This window comes from Fringilla coelebs (genome assembly GCF_963513975.1).
Source record: "Fringilla coelebs genome assembly, chromosome: 2".
Lineage (NCBI taxonomy): Eukaryota > Metazoa > Chordata > Aves > Passeriformes > Fringillidae > Fringilla > Fringilla coelebs.
Genome location: NC_140029.1, coordinates 63,982,325 through 63,999,749, shown reverse-complemented (window position 1 = coordinate 63,999,749; position 17,425 = coordinate 63,982,325). Strand labels below are relative to the sequence as shown.

General features: G+C 37.9%; 1 protein-coding gene across 4 annotated transcripts in view; it reads right to left on the bottom strand.

The window, feature by feature from the left end:
* Window positions 1-1,254: 1,254 nt before the first annotated feature.
* The window catches only part of RNASEH2B (ribonuclease H2 subunit B), a 43,217-nt gene continuing 27,046 nt past the window's right edge, over window positions 1,255-17,425 (bottom strand). For 2 of the 4 annotated variants that reach the window (XM_084200924.1, XM_084200925.1), the window contains exons 8-11: window positions 14,405-14,483; window positions 13,571-13,613; window positions 8,465-8,545; window positions 5,770-6,503 (exon numbers count right to left, since the gene is read on the bottom strand). In XM_084200924.1, coding sequence (XP_084057050.1) covers window positions 6,396-6,503; window positions 8,465-8,545; window positions 13,571-13,613; window positions 14,405-14,483 — 311 coding nt within the window. In that variant the 3' untranslated portion in view covers window positions 5,770-6,395. Of the gene's footprint in view, window positions 3,168-5,769; window positions 6,504-8,464; window positions 8,546-8,577; window positions 8,673-13,570; window positions 13,614-14,404; window positions 14,484-17,425 lie in introns of those variants that run through there. The other 2 variants (XM_084200927.1, XM_084200926.1) reach the window with 2 other exon arrangements.

Here is a 17,425-nt window from a genome sequence, read left to right as displayed (position 1 = left end):
GTGAACAAAACAATGACCATAATCCCAAATCAGAAGCCAAATTTTAAAGCAGAACTTTTCACCTTCCTATTAGCTTCCCCTTTTAAAAACTGATGAGCCTCACAGGGGCATTGTTTTACCTGAGACACCATTGCTTGTTTTGCAACTGTCTCAGGGTATGCAATGCATTTTAAAAGGGAGCTTTGGAAAAATTAGGGCAATTTGCAATGTGACAGACCCTAAAAGACAACAGTTGTGCACAGAGGGGGTACTAGAGAGTTCAGCTTGGACATTTGAGCTATTGAAGCTATTCAAGGATGTAAAACAACTTCTGTTTTCCTTAGTCTTAGCAACACCTTGTGAGATCACTTCATTGAAGTCAGAAATGTAAATACTATTTCATATTTAAATAGATGCTGTGCTGTTGCTTTGTTGTTAGCACTGGTACTTCTCTTTCTTCAGTGCTGGTGAGCGATGGGTATATGAAATGGTACAAGCCTTACCTCTTTTCTTTTTTGGTTTCATTAATATCACTAAACAAACTTGACCGCCAAATAAAATACCCATCACCTTTGCTTTGCCCCTTGCTGTCTGGATTTTATAAATGCAATGACTGTAACTATCCTAACAGCCTTGAAGCCTCATGTCAGCACTTACAATATCAGGGTGATACCAGGATAATGTTTTGGCAGAGGAACAGCTTCTCCTCTGTGCACTATTAACTGTTTGCTACCAAAAACCATGGAAAATAATTTATCAGTTCTGTGTCAGTCTGGGATGGAGCACCTATGTATCACATATGTGATGGTGAAGAATGCAATATATGTCAAAAGTCACACAAATACTCACATCATTCTCTTCACCTCCACTCTCTTCATCCCACCAACACTCAAAGATTCACCACCACGTTCATGAAAATGAAAACGTCCAGAGTGTGTAGGCCAGCAACTGCGTGTAGACAGAGATGGGTTCTCTTTATAACCTGTACAGTAAGGTCCTCAGGGATTAGACTAATTGCATCACTGAATCTGTCTAAATGAACTTTAAGATTTGTATTTATATCAGGATTCATTATTTCCTCCAACTCAGTCCAAGAATTACTGACTACCCGGTGGAGGGTAACAGCATCAGTAGCCTGACTGTACCAACCACGTTTTTCTTTGCATTCCTCTGTGATACTAGTGAAGAAATAAACAGCAAAATATTCCAAAGGCATTTATTTATTTCTTGCACATATATTAAAAATAAAATCTTACAAAATATGGAACCACATACTGAAATATATCATCTTAATTCATACATCAAGCGTTTTTTAATGTAAGCTAGAAAAATAGAAATTTTATTTTGGACCCATATAATAATAATCTTGCTGTATTCCTAAAAACAGTGTTAAAATTTTTTTTTTCCTTAAAAAGAGAAAGTGCACATTGCTTCACCAGACTAAGAAAAAGAATTCAGTGCAAATTCCTAAAACAGGCATTCAGATTACATTTCCATTCATATATGATTTCTAAACAGTTAATAGTTCAGGTTTTTCATATTTTGCAGTAGAGATGAACAGAATCAGTTGAAAAGAAAGTTGAATAAGCTATTGCCTCTGTCCTGGAATTTAGTTTCCAGAAAGGTCCTAATAAACTCTTATTGGAGCTCTTCTTTACTCAAAGTTAGGCAAAATTTGCTAGAGTTGAAGTAAAATATTTCTTTATGTTTTACCTAGAACACTTAAAATACATTCAAGCTTTACCAAGCATTTTGGTTATTTGCTGTAGGCATCTGTGAACTGGGGTCACAATTGGAATTTACAGAAGTAAAATTCATTCTGTTCAAAATCCTGTCAATTATTAACTTTAAAAAGTTCTCCAGCGAGGAATTATATATTAATAGCCGTTTGATATACAGATATTTAAGTTAAGAACATCAGACTGCATATGGCACAAATCACTTGAGGATCTCATTAGCATCCATTTTCTGCATGTTTTATGTAGACTCAGGCTGACATTTTGGTTGAAGCTCACTCCACAGGAAGTGCCACTTACATTAATAAATAAAGGATAATTAGGTCTTTTTTTTTTAACCTGAAAAATTACATAGGTTTTGGTTTAGTTCTTAACACAAAATGTGTATGTTATTTTATATATGTTTGTAAGGATTCAATCCCTTAGAATAAAAGTAAATTAGAAGTAAACTTAAGTAAATTAGAAGTAAAAAAAAAAAAAAATAAAAGTAAATTAGAAGTAAATTTAAAAAATACAGCTTCTCCATCTGCCCTTCTGAACACACAACCTACCTAAAGCACTAGCACTTAAAGAGTCACACTGTCCACACAACATGAGCTTCTGTAAAACAGGTCAGCGTTGGACGAAATCATGTAAATCAAACTCAGTGAGATTCCTTTTAAAAATGTAAATATCCTATAAAGAGTCAATTGGGTTCTTTCCCATTTTGGTTGATTTTTTTAGTGAACATTGGACTTTTGAAAAAGAAAGAAGAAATTGCATAAAACATGCTATACAAACACATTTTGCTATACAGCTTCTAAAACTTGTACTTACAGTCACAAAAAGCATACATTCTATTAAAAAAATGAGTACAAAACATAGAAAATCAAGTATTTAAGACTTGCTCAAGGATGCAGTTGGTCTGATCTTGCAAAAGACTTTGGGCAGGTGCTTAATATTAAGCATACGAATCATTGTGCCAAGAGAGATTTTATGGTGAACACTAATGCACAAATATTAGACTGGCTCTTCTACTTCAAGATAAGCATGGATGTAAGTGCTTTGCTGGATATGGATCAGGATGCTCAGCACCTAACAGGGCTGCAGGCACCGATCCAGCAAAGCACTTACCCACACGAACAGCACGGCCGACTTGAGGATCACTGCTCATGTGCTTAACATTAGGCATGCTCGTAAGTGCTTTCCTGGAAGGGCCCGATAGACCAATCGTGTGTAAGCTATAAAATTTGAAGCAGAGTATGTTTAACACACCGCATATTTAACAATGCTAATCTGCTGAGATTTGCTCTTTCTTGGAACAGGGCATGTCCGGTGTCAAACATTTATTTTTCAGAAAGTGCGTAAAAAAAGCCGTCAAAAGCAGCTTTGTGATTATGGCGAGTTACAATAATGCAAGCTAGTCTCCTTAAGCTCCTTTCATTTCTTCTTTGCACATCTTTTCTCAGGCATCTACAAAGGAAAGAGAAAACCCTAATCAAAAACATTACTTTATTCAAGTAACCATCCAGGCATTGAATTTTGCCCCAATAAACGTCACGTCAGATGCAACTGAACACCTGAAAACAAGCACACTGAACCCTTCCAGATTTCAGATCTGAACGCAAGTTCTGCCAACTATGCCACCTCTTCCACTGAAAATATTCAAATCACCAATCACTTCTACAAATAGAACTTAAGTTTATTACTTAAGACTGAAAATGATGTGCCAGTCTGACCCATAAATACCCCTAAGTCAGTGCTTGTATTTCCATGTTTTCCATGCCCACTGATGTCACCCCTTTTGCTATGCAAAGTCTAAAAAAGTGAAAATGTGAGAGCTGTTTAATCCCAGATAAACAACCATAAAATCATCACAGCTCATCAGATATTTAAATGAACATGTAGAGATGTCATGTTAACCCAGAAAAAGAAATAAAGTAAGACCACATTTCTATAATAACCCTGGCATATTGCTCCATACTATGCTAACCAAGGAAGAAATAGCAAAGCAGCACTTCATAATGATCTACTGCTACTGCTGGCCAGGCAGGGTAACTATATTTAAATCCTTATTGTGGTAGGAAATATTGTTTTATGCACTTGGCACCTTATGCTCTTCATAACTTCTTACAGATACATGTCGAGGAAGTTTCAAACTTACTAAATGTATTTCTTGCTTTCCTAAAGGGAAAAGAGTTTTTGTTTTCATGTGAAAGCTCTAATGGTTTTTGGAAATGGCTTATTTTTCTTGTCATGCACAAATTCCCGCTCAACCAAAAGCACAGTCACTAATAAAATTACTGTTGTGGTAAGTTACAGCATAGCTGACAGCTGAAGTCGAGATGTGGCACTAAAGCAAAATGCATCCCTACACAGAGGAAGAACTCTAGACTTAGTCCTTGAGCACAGCAGCAGATGTGAAAGGCAAGCATAGAGCAAGAAAAAATATAATCTGGTACCCCAGATCAGAAGTCAGCACAAAGGCCTCTCATCTGTATCACATTTGTTCTCTCTGTCCCAATTCTGACCAGAGAAACTGGGACCTTTTCATAGAAGGTTCTTGAACAGCTCAGTCAACAAAAAGGTGTGCTTGCAAAATTTATTTCCCAAAACTTTTGAACTGTTAAAACCCAAACCTCTAGCATATTTAAATATCCAGAAGAGCTTCTACCATGTATCTGTTCTGCCTCATAGTTCCTGTTTCTAACATAATTCTTTCCCATTCTTGGTTTTCCAACAAGCACCCATCCCACATTTGTCTGCTTTCTCAGCATTTTCTAGAACTGGCTTTTCATTAATAGATACAAAACTCCTTTTTTCTACCAAAACACTCCCTAACTTGTTGCTTACTGCACAGAACTTCTCCATTAACACGACGGAATGTGCCTGTTCTTTTTCTTTCCTATTTTCCCATAGCATCATCCTGCATTTTTGACAGGTATTTTTCAGAATTGCCATCACTTCGGCATCTCTTCTCCTCACATGAATTTGGGAGGTTGAATGTTTTCTGGAATTAAACCCTTCCAGTTCATAACCACAATTGCTCGTTCTGGCCTCATCAAACACTATTTATTATCAGAGATAATAATTCTGTAGATTTCCAAGAATTTTCCTCTATCTGGAATTCCAGCCATGCTGACCCTCTGCGCATTTGCAAACTACATCCGCCACTTTGTAAAAAACATCAGGTTGAAAGGCACACAAAACGCAACAAGAACTACAAAACTGCACAGAACACATGGCAAGGTTTCTCTTTCATTTCTGTCTGGAAGAGAGTGCCACAGAGCTTTTTAACATAACAGACACCATCGTAATCCAAGGGTTGTAAATGACAGCAAGTAAGTTTGAAGTGGAAAAATGCATAGTTACTCAAAAAGGGGGGAATTCCTAATTTCTCTGAAACTCGCATGATCAAGGGATACCAGCAGATTCTCTACTGAGCTGAAGTACCAAAGACTGATGTGTTTTAAGAGTGTCCTTCAAAAATACACATTGTAGTTGATCTACAGTAATGACTGAGTGCAACAACTGATGGATGACATTGATTATTGTGGAGAATTGGCTAGACCAGTACAAATGATCCCAGTGACTCCATCTCTTTTTCAGTTCTGTGACTGAGGGAAGCCACATCATCAGCTATCCCTCTAAATACACAGAAATACCCTGTAATGATGAAAGAACACAGAAAAGAGTGGGTACTGCATTTTAAGTAACAGTCCTACCTTGTGCAAAACTTTGTAAAACTAAACCTTATCTAAGACACTCATAGTTAAGCTTTCGAATCCAACGCCAAACAGGCTTCTTTAAAAAAACCCACCCATTCTTGCCTTTAAATCAATTTTTCCCTGATTATTTTTGTAAGGACCTCTTGACCTTGGAACTAAACATAAAAATACCCTATATTGCTATGTGCTAAGAGATTTATCGCGTAAAGCCAAAGAGATGCCAGAACTCTTTAAAGATTAAAATTTACATACAGCAAAATACCAAAAGCATTTAAAAAATGTGCTGAAATTCAACCTAGCTTTTGAAGCATACAGCAAATACAGCAAGCACAAGTTTGTTACACAAAGCACTTTATTGCATTACATGTACACTGACATTCATTGCCATTTGTTTCCAGCATATTGAAAACAACCCAAATCCCAATACAGAGAGTACCCTTGCCTCAATAAAATACCACCACTGACAATGCTTACATCAGCCCTTATATTTGGGTCAAAATAAAAATGCAATGATGCCATCCTACTCTGATGTAACACTGGGTAAAAAACTTCAGAAAGTTTTAAAAAAATAACGCAACTTATGAATTTAAGAAAAAAAAAATCATCAAAGGTGGGCAAGTTTTCAGCCTAGAATGAATTGTAATGGAGAAAACTCTGTGGTGGGCTTGACTGGGCTTGCTCTAGAAGGAGCAGCAGCACAGTATAGTACCCTGCTAAGCCTTGCTTCTAGCTCACAGCACCATGTTAAGGCAGCTGAGCCATCTTCCCAATCCAGGCTGGAAAATCAGATATCACGGTACTGCCTTGCCTCACTAAGGCCCGACAGCTTTGTGCCATGCCAGCTGACAGACCTCTCCATCACACTCGTACCCAGACATGCCCTGCATACACTATACTAACAAAAAACTCCAGGAAACACCTTTAGCTTAACATAAAAATAACCACTGTATAAAATTTTTTCAAGAACAAGTCTTCATTTTGATGTCTTAGGTTTGGAGCTGAAGAAAGCAGAAATGGATTTCATTCCACTCTTATCAACTTTGGCCAGAGCCTTCTGTGCTGCAGACATCTTGGTGTTTGCCTGTGAGTGAAATTATAAACAGAAACAGTTAAACAGCAACTCCATAGGGGGGAAACAGATGCTACAAACTCCTAAATACAGAAGTCAAGCAATAAGTTGAATTGCTTTTTTAGTATACAGCCATAAAGACAATGTTATGCAGGCTTTGAATTGTAGGAGAAAAACATTAAAAAACAAATCTGAGATTATTCAAACTGAAGAACTTGTCATGAATTACTTAACCTCCAACAAAGACAGAACACCAACTACAAGGAGAAGGAGGTGAAACATCTCTCCCTTCTGCAGGATGAGGTATCCCAAATCAAACGTTTACTTTGGGATAATCCCTGAGTGTACATTAAGGGGAATAATGCACGCAATAGAACAGATGCATTCTGTACCCTCCGACTCAATCTCATGATTATGCTGTCAGCAGGCTGAATTACAGACCTGCATTACGGATGATGAATAATTCACACTGATTTACTATCAAAGACTATGCACAGCGAAATAAAGGGAAAAGAGATTAAGAACTAGGAATGAAGAAGGTAACTAACGTTTCCAAAGCACTTTTGAGGCCACTGGGACAACTTCCCAGACTTCTACACCTAAAACACATTTTATGAACCACATTTTATAGAGCCGACCTCTTTTCTTTCTTGTATTTTAAAGTGTTATGTTTTAAATCTCTAGCTGCTTTCCCTATTAAGAAAACTTTGCATTGACCTTTCTTTCATTGACCTCTCTTTCATTTATGTTTCCAATAACAGTACCTGGGATCTGCTAGATGGTTATGGATACAATGGAGATAGGCAACAACTGTATGATTGTCTGCTTTACTCTACAAACAAAACCACTGCCGAAGTATTTTAAAGAGTAGTATACTGTACAGAGTCCAAGGGCTATCTTTTCCTTCCCAGATTCTCTCATCAATGTGCATTATTACTTCAGAAGTAAATCATATTTAATGTTAAAATGAATTATCCCTCCTCAGTTTATTTCTATCTCTACGCTAAGTTCAAAAGCAATAGTATATCATGTGGGGAGGGGGGAAACATGCATATTTAAACTATTTATCACCTTCACTTAGGGGGAAATCCTCTTACTTCCAAACTAGAATGTGCAAAGAGGACAAAAAAACCCCTGGGGTTTTGGGGGGGAGGAAGGAATGCATCTGTCACCAGCTGCTTCTCTTTGCAAAGGGATAACGAGTAGTCAGCATTAGACTGAAGGTCACAAGACCAACACAGTGGGCCTTTTCGGTTCCCCACGGATTGGAGGAAGATTCATTTTCTTTCAATTTTCAGAGAAATAAGCCAGTACAAGCCTCACAGCTTTGGCAGACATAGACAGGATCTATTTCTTTTCACATCTCTGTTGCTCTCCTAGGAATAGTACAGTGGCAGGCACCGCTGGACTCAGATTTGGATTGGCCTCCAAATATGCGTTGGAGCTGGCAATCAGTAAGTTCTGTGTTGACTTAACTTCATTAAGTTGACATAAGTAAGTGCACAAGCAATATTTCTAGGTAAAAATAAAGCCTGTCCTAGCATCCCTTGGAATTTAAATAGATGCTGCCATCTTCATTTCTTTTTTGAGTTACTGAAATTTACCAGTTGCTATCACTAAGCCATAGGATTTCTCATCTCAAGATCTCAGAGAGCTTTGCAAACATTAGCTGAACACCTTAACACATCTGTCTGAGCCTGTGAGGCTCACTGGAATGTTCACTGGTGAAATACAGCCCAGCAGCAATAGCACAAAATAGTTCAGAACACGAAATTAAAACTGTCACATTAAACCTGAAAGAAAAGTTCAAGGAGATATAATTACAGATGTCAGACAATTTTATATTTGTTTTGTATTTGTGATGTATTTTGAAGAAGAAAGTTAAGCACTCTGTGCTTGCTATTAATTTACACTCTGTATTTGCTATTAATCTACACTTCAGCAAAACATGGATGAATGAAAGGCTTGCTTACCTTCTTGGTTTTCAGACTGTCGCTGTTAAATTTAGTATAGTCTTCTTGTGGTTCCACAGGGACATCTGACAATTTCCTTTTCTGAAATGTTAGAGTGAGGAAGTTGCTCTGTCAACCACTTTTATGATGTACACACATGGAAGTTCAAAGCTTTGGCTTTAAAACGTAACCATAGCACCAAAACAGGACTGGCAATCAACTGAAGAATCTGCAGAAAGGGTGGAAGATTTCTGTCTGCAATCATCTTCTCTACATGTGAATATAAACCATCTTTACAGCATTCAGAAGAGAGCATTCAGTGTCAGGGGAAGCATTTTCTCCCTAGCCTTCTGAAGAACGACTGCTAGAAATCAGTCATGATTGTGACTTTGGTGTCAGTCTATTTAGAGAGCTTTCTGGAGCAGCTGTTGGAAGTCAGTGCCTGACAGTCACGGAACTGTGGTGCTCATGATCTCATGGACCTGTGCAGCACCTCCAGTGTTGTAGCTAACTGCCAACACATGTGGATCATCATCTAGTCTGTTGTCTGTTTGTTCACAACCTTTAGAATTAATTAGTTTCTACAGGCTGGCATCAGTGAAACACTGCCATAGCTCATTCATCACTTGAATCCAACAGCATATTATGAAAGTTTGACTCTGCATGTACTGTGGGACTTCTAACTTCAGAAATAATGCACGTGAACGATTCTAAGCACTCCACATGATCAGGCTGTAAAAATGAATATTTCTTTCCATAAACTGTGAGCATGTGTTTAGTTTAAAGGTGAAAACTTTCTGGTATCTTTCCAAAAGGGGAAAAAAAGTGTGTAGTATTTTACAACACTGTATTTTTATTATTATTATATATCTGATATTACTACCCTGTCCTTAATATCCTGTGAAATCTAGACCGTGGCCTTCCCAGCTTTTGTGCCAAAGAGAGTGATTTTGCAAGCAACTTGGATGGTACCATACATTTTAAGATCCTGTTTTATTCATTTTGTTTATGGTGCTTCTGATATCTCTCTCTCTCCCTCTCCCCCTCCCTCTCTCTGTTTGGCACAGAAGCTGGGTCTGCAGTCTAGATTTCTCAGCTCTTAGAACCAGATCCAACTGAAGCCTTTTCTTCTGATTTCAATGGAATCTGGATCAGCCTATTTAGGAGGCTGTTTACCATGCTGTGATTACATTTTCAAATGACAATCTAATGAAGAATTACTTTTCTCCTCTTTTTGGAATCTGATAAACAAGTTTCTAAAACTTATAACAAAAATGTTTGCATTTCAGCAAAACATTTGCTGTTTAGTTGCAGCAAAGCCTACATATTCTTTGTAAATGTCTCTCATCATCTGCCAACAGCCAGACTCCCTGTGCTGACAAACTGGACAGTGCGATGATTACAACACAAGATCAACGGCTTACAATTAATACAAAGAACATGCAATTTTGATTTAATCATTAAATCACAAAGACCAGGCTGCACCCAGTTTGTTCTTGCTCAAGAAAGAGAATGTGTCGTTGCTTTTCGGCTGATCACTGAAGTCTCTACATCTTCCAGAGTTTAATGTAATGTCCAAACATGCAATTATTTTCCCAAAACAGGAAATGCATGTTAGAACCTTATTTTGCAATAATCATATATTATGTCTGGTGATACACCTTGCCTTCATGAAGAGAAATGTCAACACAAGTGATTAAAAATAGTCTGAAGGAGATAAAATTTCCATAAGCCTACCTTGCTCCTCTGAGATTGTAAAATAAAGGAGTGTTTTAATCTCTGAAGTTGCAAGAACTTAGAAACAACATACACACCCTGGTCAGTGCTCAGAAAATTAATCAGATCCTCAGCAAAGTCTCACTACCCAACAACTGAACAGTTCTAAGCCTCATTTCCTCTGCAACCAAACTGCTGAAATAAAACTGTTTTTAAAAATAGATTCTCAGAACTATCCCAACGGTATAAAAGCTATTCGTACACAATATGGAATGTACATCACATGCAGTTTAATACAGTTGTTTTAACATGCTTATATAGCTAATGACTATCAGTTGGCTCCTGATGTGTGCTTAATATTTCTTACAACACATAAAGATAATTCTTAACTGAATCAAAGGGCCAAGTAACTGTGCAGCCAGAACAACTGTCCAGCCACATGGAAATAACATATCTCTGGATATCCATTGGAGAACAAATGCTATTAATAACAGTAGGGCTCAATTATTCCTCTATGTGCTAGCTGACATGCTGCTAAACAGAACAGTCACTGAATGAGCCAGAAATGAGGGTTTTTTAAGACTTTGTTTCAGTAAGTAGCAGGGACATTGCAGGAAAGGCCAGTGTGTAAGTAATCTCATTTCAGCAGACATAGGCTGCCCAGTTTAAATTAGATGGAAAGGATTATCCAAAGTGGGGTTATTGGTTCTAGGGGGCAAACTTTGCAAATCATATGCCTTACTTGTCTGAGGCAAAGCAAAGGGACTTGATGTGCGAGGAAGACATTTGGAAGGTAAAAGACTGAAGAAGTGATTTTGGATCTTCTACTTCAAACAAGGTGAAAATCTTGGAGGAAAAAGCTTTTTAGACTAAACACTATAAATGTGGCTCCTTGCTCACACAGATGCACACACATTCCATCACCCCCCATCCATCCCCCATTCCATCACCCCCCATCCATCCCCCAAAAAATCCAACTGACATTAGGTGTAAGCAGAAGTCTCTAATGAATGGGGAGAAAAAAGACTGGGGGAAAGGAAATATTAAAAAAAAAAAAAAGATTAGTTTAGGGGTCAGGTAATCCTGGGACTAAGTGAGAACTGCCAAAAAGTCAAGCTGAGTTAGACCTTGGAAAGGAAATTAAAACAAACAGTACAAGATTGTTTAGCCACGGAGGCAAAAAGGGAATTTAAAAAGAGAAAGTGAAGCTGCTGTACTGTAGGGATTGGATAGATATTAAAGTTAACCTATGTGTGCACCCAAATGGAAGAACTCTTCTGCCTCAGTAAATCATTTTCAATAAAAATGAAGAGGTTAAGCACAGGGACAGAAGAGAGAATAGAAATCACTCTGTTCAAGACAGAAGTAAAACCCAATATGCTGATCCAGTTGGAAGACTGCATCAGAAGCTACAAGATGAGAGCCAGAACTTAGCATATATTCTATCAAGCAGGGACCATAATAGTGCAGAACAGCCACAGACCCATCTCTAATATAAGAAGGAAGAAAAAGCAATAGTAGGACTCAGGAGAAGAGAGTGGGGAAAAAAGTGAAAGATGAAAGAATAATTAAAGAGCAAATGAAACATAGAATCATAGAGTGGTTTGGCTTTGAAGGGACCTTAAAGATCATTTAATTCCAACCCTCCTGCCATGGGCAGGAATACCTTCCACTAGACCAGGTGGCTCAGAGTTCCATCCAACCTGGCCTTGAACACTGCCAGGGATGGGAGTTCACAACATCTCTGGGCAACCTGTTCCACTGGGTCGCTACCTTCAAATCTACTTTAAACCTACACTCTCTCTCAGCTTAAGGTCATTGCCCCTTGTCCTGTCACTACATGCCCTTCTAAAAAGTTTTCTCTCCAGCTCTCCTGTAGCCTCCTTAAGGTACTGGAAGGTGCTCTAAGATCTCCCTGGAGCCTTCTCTTCTCCAGGCTGAACAACCCACACTCTCTCAGTATGTCTCAGCCTAAAACCAAAACAAGGTAATGCCTACTAACTTGCCTTTATTTTCTCAAATATAACACATTTTCTGGCAACAGAACGTAAAGGATTGCCAGAGGACTTGACATGGTGCCACTGAAGCAGCTGAAATTACAGAAAACAAATACTGCATAAGAAGTTTAAGGTAGGTGAGAAACTGGGAAAAAGGGAAACAAAGGCAAATAATGCATAAAGGGATGTAATTGAATCAGATGGAGATTATTAGTTAATTGCTAATTAAAGATAATAATAGAATGCTAATATTTGCTGAATGTACACCACTGAATAGCATTATGAACACCTAAAGAGCCTTTAACACTGTGTAAAAAAGTCAGGGAACCTTCAAGACTGGAAACATTAAAACCAGATTAAATGTACAGAAGAAGCAAAAGGTCATGTACGCAGAAACTAACTCCATGAATTTCTTGTAAATCTGAGAACTGATCAAGTGGAAACTGCAGTGGAAAAAAAACCAACCCAAGCGTGTATCTTAACTATTCACAGCACAACAGAGAGCTATCTGATCACACATCAATAGAGGCAAATGGGATTCTAGTCTGTAATGGGACAAAGTATTTCTAGCTAAGACAAGAAGGGAAGAATGCCATCATATTGTATGAGTAAAGGTTTTATCAGAAATAATTACACATTTTTCTGGTCACCTGCTTTGAAACAATTGAATTCATCTTGGAGTAGGTGTAAAGAAATGTTTCCACAATGAGGGAATGGAGAACCCATCTCACACAACCAAAGTGGCTTCTCAAAATGAAAACACAAAGCATGTATGTTTTCCCTTTACACATTGAAAGAACTAATGTTAGGGAGGGAAAGGAGCCATTTCAGTTTCAAAAAACAATGATAAAGTTAGCACAAAAGGGCAGGGGAATAAACTGGCCATGAATAAATTCAAGGTGGAATTTACAGAAAGGTTTCTGAGCATCACAGGAATGAGGTTATAGAACACTCTTCCAAGAGAAGTAATGGAAATAAAAAATCCTAATGAGCCTTACAGTGAAGAATGGTCAATGTATGAGAGATTATTCAACATGGTTGTCTGGGAATCCATGACCCAGGAGGTCCCTTTCAGGGTCCTCATAAATTATATATGAAAGAAAACCTATGAGGTCATATTGTCCCATCAACCTCAATAAAACTAAATAAGCAAAACATGTATGAAAAAGACTGTTGACCAAAACCATAAAATATGCCTCTCTTTTCCCCTCCCCCTTTTTAAGCAGGAAAACCAACCCAAATATTCCTTATTAAAAATACGAGTTACCTGGTAAATTTCTTGAGCTTGTTTCAGACTGGCTTTTCACAAGGCCACCTTACTTAATGTATTGTACCCAATGCTTGGTCTGGACCAGTTTCAATAATAACTCAGAAAAATTAACTTACATCTATTAATATCCTAATGTTCTCCTACCTTCACTGGTGGCTCTGGTGCTGGGCTTCTAAGTTCTGGGAGCCTGCAGAACAAAAGGTTTTAAATTAAAAATAAAGAGAGATGAATTGCACAACCTAAAGTTTGGAAATCCTTCTTCATGAATGCTGCTTTGGTTATCAGCTGCTCACACATGGCAAGCACTTGCAAAAAAAAGCAGCTCATGGACTTTATTTTTGACTTATGAAACTGTTGAGCTATGGAGCTCCAGGCTGCAAATTGCATGCTTTTCCAAAGGCCACCACAACAGAAGCCTTTGAACAGAACTGAACTGATGAGTAGGTGCAGAGTCCCAGTGATGACCCCAGCCAAGTCTGCTGCTGGCAGGGAACACCAGGATGAGGATGTTGGCTCACCTTCCAGATTTAAATACAAACTAACACAGGTGAGATAAATAAGTCAAATCCAAGCAGCACTGAGCGAGTAGGGAAAAGGAAAGAGGACTGGGGATGAAGACTCAATTCCTGGCTCTGCTGTTTGTGCTTGACAATTCTGGACAAACTGTTCTTTTGGATTTTCCTCCCACTTGCTTTCAAACAGGATACATTACTCAGGGTTTCATCAGGCAAGAGTGGTAACAGACATATCCGACTTTAACGTTACATCTCCCCCAGCTCACAGTCCTCAACACCAAAGGAAAGCCAAAAATAACCCATAATCGACGTTTAAAAAATCACATTTCGAGTGTGGCAAATATAATCTCATTGTGTCATTCACTGCAACCTTGATGAACAAATCTCAGTATTCAACAGAAATGACCAAATGGACATTAATCCACGCCATGTAAAGCTATAAGCCAGCTGGAACAATACTTACCCCAAGTACTTTAACAACTCCTTACTCAGATCTTCAGGAATATACTCAGATATTAACCCATGGGCATACCGTACATAGTCTTCAGGAAGAGGTCAGGGAGTGGGAAGGAGGAGAAAAAGAACATTCATGTTACATAGTCACGTTGCTTTAGCCATGTTGCATGTGCTACCATGAGGCACAAGGCTGAATCACTCACAACAGACTCCTAATGGATACACTGCGATGCTTCTCTGCCTCGAGTAGTTTATGTTATATGACACTTGTAGGTTTATTTAAAAAGTAAAGACTTACTACACTCACTTTGTCAGCACATGTTATTAATATCTGCTGCATGTACTTTACAAAAGCTGTTCACTTTCTGAGAGTACTAGATATCGTGTATTTTTCCGAAGAAATTAAATTTTAAAAACCTGCAAAAGTAAAAAGCTGACTCAACAGAACATGCAATCATTAATTTTAAAGCATCTGGATCTTACAATTATTTGGCAAGGGCTTCAGTACTAAAGAACATTTTCTGGCTTCAACTGAAAACAATTAGATGAGACAATGAGTCTATTTCAAAGTCTTGTACTTAATTTTCAGTACTTTATAGAAAATGCCAAGGCCTATCTAAACATCACTGGCAAGACAGGATAATTATCTGTGGAAATATGAACTACTAGAAGCTGTTTTCAGTACAGGGCACTCCTGCTATAAATGTTCTTCTGAGAGACTGGGGAAAAAAAGTGACCCTTTTATAACACAAAGTCCTAAACCAGATCTTTTCCGGTCACGTTCTACACAAGCACTTACTGATCGTGGGCTGGACTTTTTAAACTTGCTGTTGTTGAGGCTGCTAGGGAGTAACTGCACCCATGCACAGGAAGCATTTGCCAGACAGATATTAAGTTAAAATCTCCCCTCTGAATTCCAACTCCAGCAGGCCAGTTTATCTGCTCATATGCCTCCACACTTAGAGAGTTCAGAAGCACATGGCATACCAACCTTAAGGTGGCAAAGAGCTATTACTTTAGTGCCAGAGATAAATTTATCTTTTTTTCCCATTTTCTCTTTTTTTAACCTGAAAAGCCCAATGCAAACTGGCATTGAAGGAGAAAGCATTAACAAACTGACGGCAGCATACGCATTTCAGCTGTACTGATAATAAATTCTTACTATCACCTATCTGCACTTCTCCTTCCTTCACTTCCTAAATTCATCAAAGATCTTTCACTCTCTAAGTCTGCTTTGGGGTCAGGAGAGAACAAGAAATAATTCCAAACCAAAACAATTTCACCTCAGCACTTAATATGTCCAATTTATTGCTTAAGAAAAATATTCCAATCATTTCGCTCTTTGTATTATGACACTGAATGGTGAGTCCAAATCAACTGCTATTATTTCATACTAAATACAAAATACATTCCCTTTGCATTTCTGATTTGAAGCAACCTTCACTGACTTCCTTTACCAATTTTAAAATACCACCATTTGCCTCCTATGGAGTCTGTGTTCTTACACCAGGCTTTGTTATTAATCTTTCATCAAACATCAGGAATATTGCACACCTCCCTTCTTTGTCTTCTGAATGAAACAGTCAAGTTCCATATGATAAACCTCCCCTACTTCCCTATTTGGTCTCATTATATCCTCCCCTATTTTTGCCTTACAGTACCTGTAGATGCTAACTACATATACCGACCTATTTTTAAGGTGCTGGAATTTCATAATACCCCAACGAAAACAATTCTGTACAGAAATAAATTGCACTGTCACAGCAGTGAAAATCAGACAAGAAAATGAGTCTTACTAGAAATAAGTGTTGAGTAATGCCCATTTAACTTCCTGTCATACACCTTGCCACATACAGCGGGACTACCTCCAAAACTCACTTGCTTTAGACCCCAGTATTCCCAATTTCAATGCTGCTCTCTCAAATATGAAAACTCAAGGTTTTTAAAAAGACTACTATAATCATGTCACTACAAATAAAGAGCAAGGTGGAAAAAAAAACACTGCAGATGAAATATGTAATTATAAATTTCAGAGAAAAAGATTTAAGCATAGTCAAGATGGTTGTTGCCAGGACACTTTCCCCTTTCTTTAAAAAAGTAGGGGTCAGGAATAAGACAAAAATCTACTGTGAAGTTAAAGTCACAACTTTTGCAACTTTTTCTCTTTTTAAAAACCATATATTACAATCTCTGTTCTATAAAATTGTCTATTTGTCTCGTAAATCTCATTTATGTTGTTTTTCCTGATATCATGACTTGGTAGCTCATTTCCCACTTTGTCAGCAAGCTGCTTGGTTTCTCCTTAATTTTCAATAGCATGAAGACTTCTGAATGTCTTTGTAATAAGAAACAATTTGCCTTGGTTCATCTTGCTCTAAACTGCTCTTAATTTTCACTAACATTTGAAGATTTTATTCTGAGTCCATTTTCAGGTTTCTCTACAGAATTTTGTGTCGGTAGCATTCAGGACATTGCCCTCCCCAGCAAAATGGTGAATAGAAGCAAACAGGATCTCACCAGACTTTTTGGTAACAGGATTGTTATAATTTAATACACATATTATCAAGATTTTGTCCTTAATAATTACACATTTATGCATATGTAGTGGGCTGAGGATGGTAAAATGCCAGTGCACCCACAAAAATCATCCAACTCACACATTTGTTGCATAAAGTAATGTTTGGACCAGGAGCCTTTTCACTGTGACCATTACTTCCTAAGATCCCTTCACCATTTTGAAGAATTCTATGAATGCTAATATTCCATGCATCCTAAGAAAAATAATCATGAAAAGAAGCATGTTCTAATACAGACACACTTACTGGGTGGGAACTCATATACATTATAAATATGTGTCCTATTCCTTAACACAGCCTCAGTTCAGCAAAGCACTTCAGCATATATTTCACTGTGAAGAAAGTTTCCTCCTTGTACTGTGAAGAAGCTAAGAGAACCCCAGCTGAGACCATTGTAATTGTTAATTACAATGTCATCTGGTGAAGATAGCAAAGAACTTGGAAAAGCCAAG